This window comes from Triturus cristatus, chromosome 8, assembly GCF_964204655.1.
Source record: "Triturus cristatus chromosome 8, aTriCri1.1, whole genome shotgun sequence".
Taxonomy (NCBI): Eukaryota; Metazoa; Chordata; class Amphibia; order Caudata; family Salamandridae; genus Triturus; species Triturus cristatus.
Genome location: NC_140591.1, coordinates 1679022742 through 1679037245, shown reverse-complemented (window position 1 = coordinate 1679037245; position 14504 = coordinate 1679022742). Strand labels below are relative to the sequence as shown.

The following is a 14504-nucleotide window of genomic DNA, read 5'->3' as shown; positions in this document are numbered from 1 at the left end:
CTGCTATTCTAAGAGTATCTCCTGATGGGGAGGCCCGTGTTCAGTCAGTATCGCTCGCGGGTGACGGCTGCTAGTCTAAGAGTATCTCCTGATGGGGAGACCCCGTGTTCAGTCAGGATCGCTTGCGGGTGCAGGCTGCTAGTCTAAGAGTATCTACTGAGGGGGAGACCCCGTGTTCAGTCAGTATCGCTCGTGGGTGAAGGCTGCTAGTCTAAGAGTATCTCCTGATGGGGAGGCCCGTGTTCAGTCAGGATCGCTTGCGGGTGCAGGCTGCTAGTCAAGAGTATCTCCTGATGGGGAGGCCCGTGTTCAGTCAGGATCGCTTGCGGGTGCAGGCTGCTAGTCTAAGAGTATCTACTGATGGGGAGACCTCTTGTTTAGTTAGTATAGCTTGTGGGTGAAGGCTGCTAGGCTAAGAGTATCTACTGATGGGGAGACCCCGTGTTCAGTCAGTATCGCTCGGGGGTAAAGGCTGCTAGTATAAGAGTATCTGCTGAGGGGGAGAACCTCTGCTCAGTCAGGATCGCTCGCGGGTGAAGGCTGCTAGTCTAAGAGTATCTCCTGATGGGGAGACCCGTGTTCAGTCAGTATCGCTCGCGGGTGAAGGCTGCTAGTCTAAGAGTATCTCCTGATGGGAAGACCCCGTGTTCAGTCAGGATCGCTTGCGGGTGCAGGCTGCTAGTCTAAGAGTATCTACTGAGGGGGAGACCCCGTGTTCAGTCAGTATCGCGTGTGGGTGAAGGCTGCTACTCTAAGAGAATTTACTGAGGGGGAGACCCCGTGTTCAGTCTGTATCGCTTGCGGGTGAAGGCTGATAGTCTAAGAGTATCTACTGATGGGGAGACCCCTTGTTTAGTCAGTATAGCTTGTGGGTGAAGGCTGCTAGGCTAAGAGTATCTACTGATGGGGAGGCCCCGTGTTCAGTCAGGATCGCTCGCGGGTGAAGGCTGATAGTCTAAGAGTATCTACTGATGGGGAGACCCCTTGTTTAGTCAGTATAGCTTGTGGGTGAAGGCTGCTAGGCTAAGAGTATCTACTGATGGGGAGACCCCGTGTTCAGTCAGTATCGCTCGCGAGTAAAGGCTGCTAGTATAAGAGTATCTGCTGAGGGGGAGAACCTCTGCTCAGTCAGGATCGCTCGCGGGTGAAGGCTGCTAGTCTAAGAATATCTTCTGATGGGGAGACCCCGTGTTCAGTCAGAATCGCTTGTTGGTGAAGGCTGCTAGTCTAAGAGTATCTACTGGTGTGAGACACTGTGTTCAGTCAGGATCGCTCGCGGGTGAAGGCTGCTCGTCTAAGAATATCTACTGATGGGGAGACCCCGTGTTCAGTCAGAATCACTTGTGGGTGAAGGCTGCTAGTCTAAGAGTATCTACTGGTGTGAGACACTGTGTTCAGTCAGGATCGCTCGCGGGTGAAGGCTGCTAGTCTAAGAATATCTACTGATGGGGAGACCCCTTGTTCAGTCAGGATCGCTCGCGGGTGAAGGCTGCTATTCTAAGAGTATCTCCTGATGGGGAGGCCCGTGTTCAGTCAGTATCGCTCGTGGGTGAAGGCTGCTAGTCTAAGAGTATCTCCTGATGGGGAGGCCCCGTGTTCAGTCAGGATCGCTTGCGGGTGCAGGCTGCTAGTCTAAGAGTATCTACTGAGGGGGAGACCCCGTGTTCAGTCAGTATCGTGTGTGGGTGAAGGCTGCTAGTCTAAGAGAATTTACTGAGGGGGAGACCCCGTGTTCAGTCAGGATCGCTCGCGGGTGAAGGCTGATAGTCTAAGAGTATCTACTGATGGGGAGACCCCTTGTTTAGTCAGTATAGCTTGTGGGTGAAGGCTGCTAGGCTAAGAGTATCTACTGATGGGGAGACCCCGTGTTCAGTCAGTATCGCTCGCGGGTAAAGGCTGCTAGTATAAGAGTATCTGCTGAGGGGGAGAACCTCTGCTCAGTCAGGATTGCTCGCGGGTGAAGGCTGCTAGTCTAAGAATATCTACTGATGGGGAGACCCCGTGTTCAGTCAGAATCGCTTGTTGGTGAAGGCTGCTAGTCTAAGAGTATCTACTGGTGTGAGACACTGTGTTCAGTCAGGATCGCTCGCGGGTGAAGGCTGCTAGTCTAAGAATATCTACTGATGGGGAGACCCCGTGTTCAGTCAGAATCGCTTGTGGGTGAAGGATGCTAGTCTAAGAGTATCTACTGGTGTGAGACACTGTGTTCAGTCAGGATCGCTCGCGGGTGAAGGCTGATAGTCTAAGAATATCTACTGATGGGGAGACCCCTTGTTCAGTCAGGATCGCTCGCGGGTGAAGGCTGCTATTCTAAGAGTATCTCCTGATGGGGAGGCCCGTGTTCAGTCAGTATCGCTCGCGGGTGAAGGCTGCTAGTCTAAGAGTATCTACTGATGGGGAGACCCCTTGTTCAATCACGATCGCTCGCGGGTGAAGGCTGCTATTCTAAGAGTATCTCCTGATGGGGAGGCCCGTGTTCAGTCAGTATCGCTCGCGGGTGAAGGCTGCTAGTCTAAGAGTATCTACTGGTGTGAGACACTGTGTTCAGTCAGGATCGCTCGCGGGTGAAGGCTGCTAGTCTAAGAATATCTCCTGATGGGGAGATCCCTTGTTCAGTCAGGATCGCTCGCGGGTGAAGGCTGCTATTCTAAGAGTATCTCCTGATGGGGAGGCCCGTGTTCAGTCAGTATCGCTCCCGGGTGAAGGCTGCTAGTCTAAGAGTATCTACTGATGGGGAGACCCCTTGTTCAGTCAGGATCGCTCGCGGGTGAAGGCTGCTATTCTAAGAGTATCTCCTGATGGGGAGGCCCGTGTTCAGTCAGGATCGCTCGTGGGTGAAGGCTGCTAGTCTAAGAGTATCTACTGATGAGGAGACCCCGTGTTCAGTCAGTATCGCTCGCGGGTGAAGGCTGCTAGTCTAAGAGTATCTACTGATGGGGAGACCCCGTGTTCAGTCAGTATCGCTCGCGGGTGAAGGCTGCTAGTCTAAGACTATCTACTGATGGGGAGACCCCGTGTTCAGTCAGTATCGCTCGTGGGTGAAGGCTGCTAGTATAAGAGCATCTACTGGTGCGAGACAGTGTGTTCAGTCAGGATCGCTCGTGGGTGAGGCTGCTAGTCTAAGGGTATCTCCTGATGGGGAGATCCTGTGTTCAGTCAGTATCACTCGCAGGTGAAGGCTGCTAGTCTAAGAGTATCTCCTGATGGGGAGACCCCGTGTTCCGTCACATTCGCTCGCGGGTGAAGGCTGCTAGTCTAAGAGTATCTACTGATGGGGAGAGCCCGTGTTTAATGAATTAAACAAAACTAACATCGAGTGTGGTGGTCTTTATATTTACATTTAATGTAATCGATTTGAACAATTGAGAGATTGCAATAATATTATCTTCACAAATGTTTAAATGTTTCATAAGGATTCTGACAGAAGCATATGTGTTCATATTGAAAGTAGCTGAAAGCAGTCAAAGGCGCTGCTTTGCAGTACCCAGCATCCAGGCGCTCTGCCATGGGTGATGCATGGCTTTCCCATGCCACCACCCATGGTCTTTGATGCACAACCCTAGCCAATAAAAATGGCAGACAGGGTACTGCACCAAAAGTAAATGCCATGTCAAAGCAGGTGTTTAGGGGGGAAATACTTTTATTCCTCCCAACTTTTCCATCTTTGCATGTGTGCAGTACTGTACAGCACACATCCAAAGTGGGAGAAGTTCAAAAGTTTCTCCCTCCCATTACAAAACCTATGTCAGACTCACGCAGAAACCTTTGCGCCATGGTGCACAGGTGTGTGCATGGTGTTCAGCAGTCTGATTATGCACCAGAACTAGTGGGAGATCAGAATAGTGCAACATCTTTGGAGGTATGGTGCTTTCGTCTCCTCTCCCTCTGACGCAACGCAGCAACGTTGGGTGCTGCGCTGCGTTGGGTGATAGTTTTGATAATTTGGGTTTAGGAATTGTGGAGAGCATAACCGTAACATCACGAAACGTCCATCCAGCACGGTAACGCGCTGCTTCACTTGAGGTTGGCTGCTTCTGTATTTCATGGGGGTAACTGTGGTTTGTGCTACTGGCGAGCCTGATGGGAGCAGGATCTGTTGAACCCCAATCTCATGAGCAAGACTCTACAGGTGACTTTCCTTGGAGTGTTGTGGGGGGGGGGCTCTTCATGTGGTGACCATGGGGGGGGGCATTGCATTGTTCCAACTCACCTCCTCCGTGTCCATGGTTATTATTTCCTAAAAAGAAGCGAAAGAAAGGAACATTGAAAATATGCATTTCTCGCTGGACATCTTTGTTCATGATTATTTATTTTCAGTTAATACACAATATAAATGACAATTTGGTTTCACTTTCGATACTTCAGAGCAGTCAGTTTTCAGGAGTACCAATTCCCTCTCTTCCCCTGGAGCACGCACTCTCTCAGCGCTCGTTGAAAACTCGGGGTGATCCCAGTAAACCCGTTTTTCGCATTCCTTCTGGTTCCTAAATGCTGCAGCACTGCAAGCAGTTCCAAGAGTCCAAATCGTTCAAAATGGAGGCGGTGTGAGTTCGATCCATTCACCAAGGATGTCTGCCCCTGCTCATGGTAGCAAGCCATACCCCCAGCAGATAGAAGACTAACTACACTCCCCCTCCCCCCCCCGCTGTAGCCACTGGGCTCGCAGGCCATGCACATCATGGAACCATGTTTAGTCCTTTGTCTTAAGGTGAAGACAGGAAGACTTGATGGCAGCTCGGAGTCTCCTGTTTCCAAGAATGCTTGAAGCCTCAGCCCCAAGCAAGTGCTCCATGGAGTTGAAACCGCCCCACTGCACTTCCCGTCTCGGTCCTGAAGCGGACGACCAAGAGGCAGGGAAAGAGGCATTGTGGAGATTATCTATCATTCCATAAAAAGAGACCACCCTTGATAATTGGTTCACTGGAAGAAGATGGCTGAAGGTGGATATCAGGGAACCACTCAATCTGCAGATGAGAGAGGGGAGACGACAGGGGAGCTACGTAAGGTGCAGGGGGTGGTTCGTAAACTATCAAGAAAAATTGGCTCTTTCAATGACAGAATGACTGAAATGGAATCTAGAGTGCTGGTGAACGAGTCAGAGGCAGTCTTAAACCGTGAAAAGATTGACACGCATGAAAAAGAACTTTCTGATATGATGTGGAAGCTCGAGGACATGGAAAATCGGATGCGACTAAGCAATCTGCGTGTTTTGGGTATTCCTGAAGGAGCAGAAGGGGGGGATGCTCGCTCTTTTATGATTAAAGTATTTCAAGACTCTCTCCCAGAACTATCATCGTGGAATTGGGAGGTGGAGGTCCAGCGGGCACATCGCGTGCCCTTGACGTTGAAAAAGATACCTAAATCAGGAGAATATCCAAGGGCTATCTTGGTATATTTCGGGAAATTTCTCTTAAGACAGGCAGTCTGGGAAAAAGCGAGACCTGAGGCAAAAAAAACTAGCGGGCCTATAACCTACTTTGTGCGCCCTGACTTCTGTCACGCAACGGTTGAACGGAGGTGGCGTTAACTCCAACTCATTAAACCGCTCCAAGACAAGAAGCTTCGGGTTTTTTTGAACAACCCAGCTTGTCTAAAGGTTATTAATGGGGATCAGACAAAAATTTTTACCTCTGAAATCAAGGCCAAGGAGTACCTAGACAGCCTTTAGGGATCTTTTTCTTCTTTCCTATATAAAATGAGAGAATCAAAAAAGAAAAAGGTGGAAGAAAGAGGGGGTGGGAAAAAAAAAAAAAAAGGGGAAAAAATAAAGTATAATGATTAATGGAATTAAAATTAAACAAATACATGTGAGGAGACATTGGAGCATCGGTCAGGGACTGCACGTCCATTGCTACAGACTCTAAAGGAGTCTAATTGCCTCAAATATGGGGGGCTTGGGAGGGGGGTGGGGTGGATCCGGGGGGGGTCAGGGGTAGGAGGAAGGATAGGGGGAAGAAAGCATATAAAAATGGCAACCGCAAGGCTGGGAATGTAAGTAGAACTGATAATGGCAAAGGAGAAGGAATTCACGAGACTGATACTGAGACTGATAATGAGTCTGAGTCTGATCACGGGGTTGAATCCGAGTCAAGAAGAAATACAGTAGAATATGGCTAGGCTAAAGCTGTGCTCCTGGAATATAGCAGGACTTAATGACAGGGGAAAGAGGGATCAAATGTTTGGAATGATTATTCAAAACTCTTTTGATATATTATGTCTCCAAGAGACTCATATACCATGGGCAGAAAGAGATGTACTGAGAATCCCCGGGTATAATTTATTGGTGAGTACCACCCACAACGCTTAAACACGGGGTGTAGCCATTTTGGCTAAATCCTTTTTGGGACAGCCTACACGGAAGGCAGCTGATCCTTTGGGTAGGTGGGCGATTGCCGATCTCAAAATTGGGATTACTATATGTTCAGTTTATGCTTCTAATTTGGACGACCCCTCTATTTTTATCGATCTTGAGATGGAGTTAGCATCATGGCTGCATACATTAATATTCTGTGGGGATTTTAACATATCACTGAAGCAAAAAGGGCAAGCACATAATCAAGATCAATCCAAATATATTGGTCGCAAACCAAAGGTATACAGAGCCATCACACAACTTAAAGAAAGCCTGGGTTTGGCGGATGTTTGGGATACAAAAAATTATCATGATCCGGGATATACGTATTTCTCCTACCCGCACAATAAATATGTGCGTATTGATTACATCTGGACGACTACTAACTTTGTCAACAAGACACAAATAAATAAACTACCAAAGACTATCTTGGACCACAATCCGTTAGTACTCACAGTTAGTATTGATAATTTTTTTAGACCTCGGTCAAGCTGGTCCTTTGATAGAAAACTCTTAGTTAACAACGAGTATATAGAATATATCAGGTTATGGGCACAGGGATTTATTGATTGTAATCGCTATAGTGCCTCTCGAGATATGGTCTGGGATTGTTTCAAGGCTTCACTTCGTGGGGAAACAATAAGCTTCGTGGCCAGACAGAGGAAGGAACTCGCCAGGGCCTACGAATTGCAACTTTTGGAACTAGCTGGCATAGAGGAGAAGCACACTGATATAATAATGCAAGGTGGTGATGGAGGGCCAACTCTCAGAAAGATGTTGATTTTGAAAATGAAGATAAATAGTAGGTTATCTCAGAGAGCGGCCGAGATCTATCAATCTCACCGAAATAAGATCTATGAGGCAGGTGAGAAAGTCGGTAGACAACTGGCGCTCCGCACTCGCCAAAAACAATCCCTTAGTTTAATCACTAACATTAAGGCTAATGGTCGAGAATATACAACACCCGAGACTATCGTGGAGGTCTTTAGAAAATATTATCAAAAGCTATATCAAAATGAGGACCCTTTAGAACCGGTTATAATCAGAGATGAACTTGCCAGGTGGGCAACTGAGCAGGATACTAATTCTGGAATTGGGACCATTTCTAGACAAGACCTAGAAAGAGATATAACACAGTTGGAGGTACAAACGGCTCTTACAGAGCTTTCTTCAGGTAAAGCGGCTGGCCCGGACAAGATACCGTTGGAGCTGTATAAAACTTTGGGTAATATTATAACACCTTTATTACTTGATATTTTTATAGGTATTCAAGCCCGTGGCCCTCCTCCAAGATCTTGGATGGAAACGAATATAGTGATCTTTCTAAAGAAAGATAAGCCTTCTGACCTAACTTCATCGTACCGTCCAATATCTCTTATAAATTCTGACTCGAAGCTCTATTCCAAGATTCTAGCTAATCGTCTCAGGGGGATCGTCGAGCGTCTGGTCTCCCCGTGGCAGCACGGATTCATCCCGGGCAAGGGTACCACGGATCATACCCGTCGTGCTATTGCTCTGTTTGACGCCGTGGGGGTCGGGGGGATCAGATGTCGATGATCCTTCTGGATGCTGAAAAAGCTTTTGATAGGGTGTCGTGGGAGTTCTTGTGGGCGGTTCTTGAGCAAAATAACATCGGTCCGCGCTTTTTGAAGTCTATCAAGGCTATGTACTCCACACCTAAGGCGAGGGTTCTTGCTATGGGTCTGGAATCTAGCCTTTTTGATATATCTCGCGGAACTCGGCAGGGCTGCCCATGCTCCCCGATTCTCTTTGCCCTATATATAAATCCCCTAATTCTAAAACTTGCTATGGCAGCAACAATTAAACCGGTTACAATAGGTTCATTCGACACCAAAATTCTAGCCTATGCAGATGACGTGGCAGTAATAACATCTCATCCCACTGATGCAATCCATGAAATAGAACGAATTACACAACTCTTTGGTCGGATCTCTGGATACTCTCTAAATCGAGATAAAACAATGGTTTTATGCACCCACAATACTCAATTTCTAGATACAAGAAGGGTCGAAAGTGCAGTATATCTGGGAGTTCGCATATCCCCCAAGATTGAGGAAATTATTAAAATAAACTACGATCCTCTACTTCAAAAAATTAAGAACGATCTTAAAAGGGTAGATGGATTGCATCTCTCAATTATTGGAAGAGGGAATTTCCTTAAAATGAACATTTTACCCAGGGTCTTATATCTGTTCCGTGCGATTCCACTGTTAGTGGATGATAAAATTATTAAGGCCCTGGAATCCCAGATGGTTAAGTTCGTTTGGGGTTACGGAAAGATAAGGAGATCTATCCGATACCTCTCTCTGCCAGCTATAAGAGGGGGTTTGTCAATCCCCAATCTGGGATTTTACCTGTGGGCAACCATGATTCAACAGATGACTGTATTATTCTTTGTTAAAATACCTGAAGAAGTTGTAAGGGATAAGTATATACCTTCTATTTACGAATTGGTTATTGGGGATAAGGCTAATGGCCTCTTGGCAAAGCAACTGGAACCCTCATATTACAAGAAAGTTAAGTTCAAGATATTATCCAGTGCCTGGGCAATCTGGAGGAAAGCTATGAGACATCTAAATATTCCTAAATACAATAAATATACCTCGCTATGGCACTCTACAATACTACCAGTAGAAATGTATGATAAAATATCTAGAAGATGGGAATACTCGGGAGTATTAACGATAGGTGATTTTTTATTGCCTAGGAATGGGAATAGATTTCAAACCCTACAGAGTAAATTCTCAATCCCAGATAATGGGATATTTAAATTTATTCAGACCAACACGATCTTGAACTTAAAAAGAGCTGAGTATTCCCTGGATAATATTCCTTTATTGGATCGTATGGCCATATGCACGACCAGGATTGGGACTATATATGATATTCTAATTGAAAGCCAACGGGATGATCTTGAATATAGGGAAGAGAGGTGGTCAAACAAATTAAATAACCCCAATGTGGATATTTATATGTCTCTGGCTCTTGCAATGAAGGTGTTTGTTGCTTCTAATATGAAAGCTCAGCTCTATAAGACCATATTTGGTCTGTACTTTACACCTGCCAAACTTCACTCTTGGGGGAAGAGAGCAACCTCTGAATGTCCAAGATGTGGTAAAATCGGAGCACATCTACTGCATATGCTTTATGAGTGCGACAAACTTATTGTGTTGAGAGGTATGATAGCAAGCTTCTGGCAGGAAGTCTTTGGGCACTCGATAGCTGAATCTCCCACACTATACATCTTGGGCTATGATAATACACTGAAACACACTAAGGAGGAAGAAACATGTCTTTTCTTGGGTACGGCGGTCTATAGGATAATCCTTACAGCTCGCTGGAAGGATATCGATGCCCCTTCCTTTCAGGTATGGCTAGGTCGGTTGTTGGGCATGTACAATCAAGAAAGTGCAATTTTTGCTTGCAAAGGAAAGGCGGCTAGGGCCTTGGGTAACAAGATATGGAAACCAATTGAGATCTGGACCAACAATAATAGATCTGTATAAATGAACCAGCGGTAACCCTCTTGAACTATGTTTACTGAATATTTAATGAATCACTCTCTTGAATCCTTCGATATTCTGTTTTACAATTTCTGATTCGTGATCATTACTAATGATGTATGATTTATGTTGTATGATTTTACAATTGGATGGAATTTCAATGTAATGCCTACGGTTGCAATAAATATATATTAAAAAAAAAAAAAAAGGAAGAAGATGGCTGAAGGTGGAGATCATGGAACCATGTTTAGTCCTTTGTCTTAAGGTGAAGACAGGAAGACTTGAGGGCAGCTCGGAGTCTCCTGTTTCCAAGAATGCTTGAAGCCTCAGCCCCAAGCAAGTGCTCCATGGAGTTGAAACCGCCCCACTGCACTTCCCGTCTCGGTCCTGAAGCGGACGACCAGGAGGCAGGGAAAGAGGCATTGTGGAGATTACCTATCATTCCATAAAAAGAGACCACCTTTGATAATTGTTTCATTGGAAGAAGATGGCTGAAGGTGGAGATCATGGAACCATGTTGAGTCCTTTGTCTTAAGGTGAGGACAGGAAGACTTGATGGCAGCTCGGAGTCTCCTGTTTCCAAGAATGCTTGAAGCCTCAGCCCCAAGCAAGTGCTCCATGGAGTTGAAACCGCCCCACTGCACTTCCCGTCTCGGTCCTGAAGCGGACGACCAAGAGGCAGGGAAAGAGGCATTGTGGAGATTATCTATCATTCCATAAAAAGAGACCACCCTTGATAATTGGTTCACTGGAAGAAGATGGCTGAAGGTGGAGCTCATGGAACCATGTTGAGTCCTTTGTCTTAAGGTGAAGACAGGAAGACTTGAGGGCAGATTGGAGTCTCCTGTTTCCAAGAATGCTTGAAGCCTCAGCCCCAAGCAAGTGCTCCATGGAGTTGAAACCGCCCCACTGCACTTCCCATCTCGGTCCTGGAGCGGACGACCAGGAGGCAGGGAAAGAGGCATTGTGGAGATTACCTATCATTCCATAAAAAGAGACCACCCTTGATAATTGGTTCACTGGAAGAAGATGGCTGAAGGTGGAGATCATGGAACCATGTTGAGTCCTTTGTCTTAAGGTGAAGACAGGAAGACTTGAGGGCAGATCGGAGTCTCCTGTTTCCAAGAATGCTTGAAGCCTCAGCCCCAAGCAAGTGCTCCATGGAGTTGAAACCGCCCCACTGCACTTCCCATCTCGGTCCTGGAGCGGACGACCAGGAGGCAGGGAAAGAGGCATTGTGGAGATTACCTATCATTCCATAAAAAGAGACCACCGTTGATAATTGGTTCACTGGAAGAAGATGGCTGAAGGTGAATATCAGGGAACACTCAATCTGCAGATGAGAGAGGGGAGACGACAGGGGGGCCACATTTGGAGGAGAGTGCTGCCCCCTTATAGGGTAGACAAAAAGATGAATTCATCCGAACTGGGCAGAAAGCTGCTTACTGAGAAAAACAACTTTGTGAAGGCTTAGTTCACTTCCTAGGAAAAATAAAAATGTGATCGGAGGATAATAATTTGCAAACTGTGTGACGTTGAAATATGCGGGGCCCAGAGGACTATACTTATTTGGAGCCTCCACAATGTGAAGGCATCTGAAGCAAGATAGGCGGAAGGATGCGCCAGATCAGAGCCGAATCACCAGAACAAGACCCAGATATCCCCGCCCCCCCTGCAGTGGAGGTTCAGAGTGCGCGACCTGTTCCCACAGGATCATGTCACTCCTCCATGGCTCGGTGGGTTTGCGCTTTATTGCATGATGCAGTGTGAAAAAGTCGGATCCAGTTGGGTTAAGGCTGTTTGCCAGTTTAGAGAAAACATAATGAAAACAAAAATGCAAAACCCAAATAAAAGGTTCTTTTTTAGAAGCAGGGTTTGCCCTGGACACTCCATTGGTTGCCCCTTTGCAATCAATTTCCCTCTGGCTCATTTTTTTCTGCACTCTTCAATTATCAATTATAGATCATAACCTCGAATTCATTTGTTATGCATATTTTCTGTCAATCGATTAACGTTGTATCTCAAAAAGATCGATTAATACCACTAGCCAATATAAAAAATGATAGAGCATCAATTTTATACCTGTGCTACATACACATTCATTCCTGACCTGTGTGACCTGAACCCTAGTGTTTTTGCCTCACCCGTGTACTCATCCCAGTGCAAATGATTTTTGATAATCTAATCCAGGGACGTCATCCTGTTGCCATCTATACTCCACTAATCAGCACTCCGTGCCCTGTTTTCATGCGTCCAATTACTATCAATATCTTTCAATCATACTGAACCGTCAATCCAGCACCTAGCATGGCTGCTGGCAGGTAGTGGCAATTTCTGATCCACATGCTAGATGCATAACTTTGTCTACACCTTTGGACACCCGTGAACACTACTCTGGGTGGTCCACCTTTGGGCACCCACAAATACTGCTCTAGGCGCTCACTTTTGGGTACCCATGACCACTGCTCTGGGTGGTGCACCTTTGGGTACCCATGACCACTGCTCTGGGTGGTCCACTTTTGGGTACCCATGAACACTGCGCTGGGTGGTCAACCTTTGGGTACCCATGAATACGGCTCTGGCTGGTCCAAATTTGGGCACCCATGAACACTGCTCTAGGCGCTCACATTTGGGTGCCCATGAACACTGCTGTGGGTGGTCCACCTTTGGATACCCTTGAACACTGCTCTGGGTCTTCCACCTTTGGATACCCATGAACACTGCTCTGGGTGGTCCACCTTTGGATACCCATGAACACTGCTCTGGGTGGTCAACCTTTGGATACCCTTGAACACTGCTCTGGGTCTTCCACCTTTGGATACCCTTGAACACTGCTCTGGGTCTTCCACCTTTGGATACCCATGAACACTGCTCTGGGTGGTCCACCTTTGGATACCCATGAACACTGCTCTGGGTGGTCAACCTTTGTGCACCCATGAACACTGCCCTGGGTGGCCCACCCTTGGGTACCCATGAACACTGCTCTGGGTGGTCCACCTTTGGGTACCCATGAACACTGCTCTGGGTGGTCCACCTTTGGATACCCATGAACACTGCTCTGGGTGGTCCACCTTTGGGCACCCATGAAAACTGCTCTGGGTGATCCACCTTTGGGTACCCATGAACACTAATCTGGGTGGTCCGCCTTTGTGCACCCAGGAACACTGCTCTGGGTGGTCCACCCTTGGGTACCCATGAGCACAGCTCTGGGTGATCCACCTTTGGGTAGCCATGAACACTGCTCGAGATAGGCCACTGTTGGTACCCTTGAACACTGCTCTGGGAAGTCCACCTTGGCACACCCATGAACACTGCTCTGGGTGGTCCACCTTTAGATACCTATGAACACTGCTCTGGGTGGTCCACCTTTGTGCACCCATGAACACCTCTCTGGGTGGTCCACCTTTGGGTACCCATGAACACTGCTCTGGGTGGTCTACTTCTGGGTACCCATGAACATTGCTCTGGGTGGTCAACCTTTGGGTTCCCATGAACACGGCTCTGGCTGGTCCAAATTTGGGCACCCATGAACACTGCTCTAGGCGCTCACATTTGGGTGCCCATGACCACTGCTCTTTGTGGTCCACCTTTGGATACCCTTGAACACTGCTCTGGGTCTTCCACCTTTGGGTAGCCATGAACACTGCTCTGGGTGGTCCACCTTTGGAAACCCATGAACACTGCTCTGGGTGGTCCACCCTAGGGTACCTATGAACACGGCTCAGGGTGATCCACCTTTGGGTACCCATGAACACTGCTCTGGGTTGTCCACCTTTGGATACCCATGAACACTGCTCTGGGTGGTCCACCTTTGTGCACCCATGAACACTGCCCTGGGTGGTCCACCCTAGGATACCCATGAACACTGCTCTGGGTGGTCCACCTTTGGGCACCCATGAACACTGCTCAGGGCGGTCCAACTTTGGGTACCCATGAACACTGCTCTGGGGGGTCCAACTTTGGGGCACCCATGAACACTGCTCTGGGTGGTCCACCTTTGGGCACCCATGAACACTGCTCAGGGCGGTCCAACTTTGGGTACCCATGAACACTGCTCTGGGGGGTCCAACTTTGGGGCACCCATGAACACTGCTCTGGGTGGTCCACATTTGGGCACCCATGAACACTGCTCTGGGCGGTTCACCTTTGGGGCAGGCTGCTTATGTTTATGAAAACAAAAATCACGGGCAGATTTACAAGACCCTTGCACCACTTTTGCGTCACTTTTCCCATGTTAAAAGTGACGCAAAAGTGGCGCAAGAGGCTTGTAAATCTGCCCCACAGCGTGAAACTTGGGAGTCTCAATATTTGCGCATAAAATTGAATTCAGCCCTAATCCAGTCAATCCCATTGTTTTAAAATTTGGAATTGTGATTCACACGATTGGCGGGTGAGTTTTATATACAGAAATATACAAAGGTGACAACCTTTTAAGGCGCCTCAACACTTTTTCTAATGCTAGTATTTAATAACTGAAAGCCAAACACCTTCATGATCAAATCAGCGCGGTGTTGTTGTACGCTTGCTAGCGGCTAGGAGTTTGGTGATGTAATCGCGGTTAGTGCCGCTGGCGCTCTTGTGGAACCAGCGTGCGCTGGACTGTGCCTGACCCTGAGAGAGACTCCCCA

At 47.4% G+C, this 14504-nt stretch overlaps 1 protein-coding gene across 2 annotated transcripts in view; it reads right to left on the bottom strand.

Moving 5' to 3' along the window:
* LOC146808583 (uncharacterized) overlaps nucleotides 1-14504 on the bottom strand; it is a 76846-nt gene that overhangs the window by 48002 nt on the left and 14340 nt on the right. For both annotated transcript variants that reach the window (XM_085623603.1, XM_085623604.1), the window contains exon 3: nucleotides 4211-4237. In XM_085623603.1, coding sequence (XP_085479729.1) covers nucleotides 4211-4237 — 27 coding nt within the window. The remainder of the gene's footprint in view (nucleotides 1-4210; nucleotides 4238-14504) is intronic.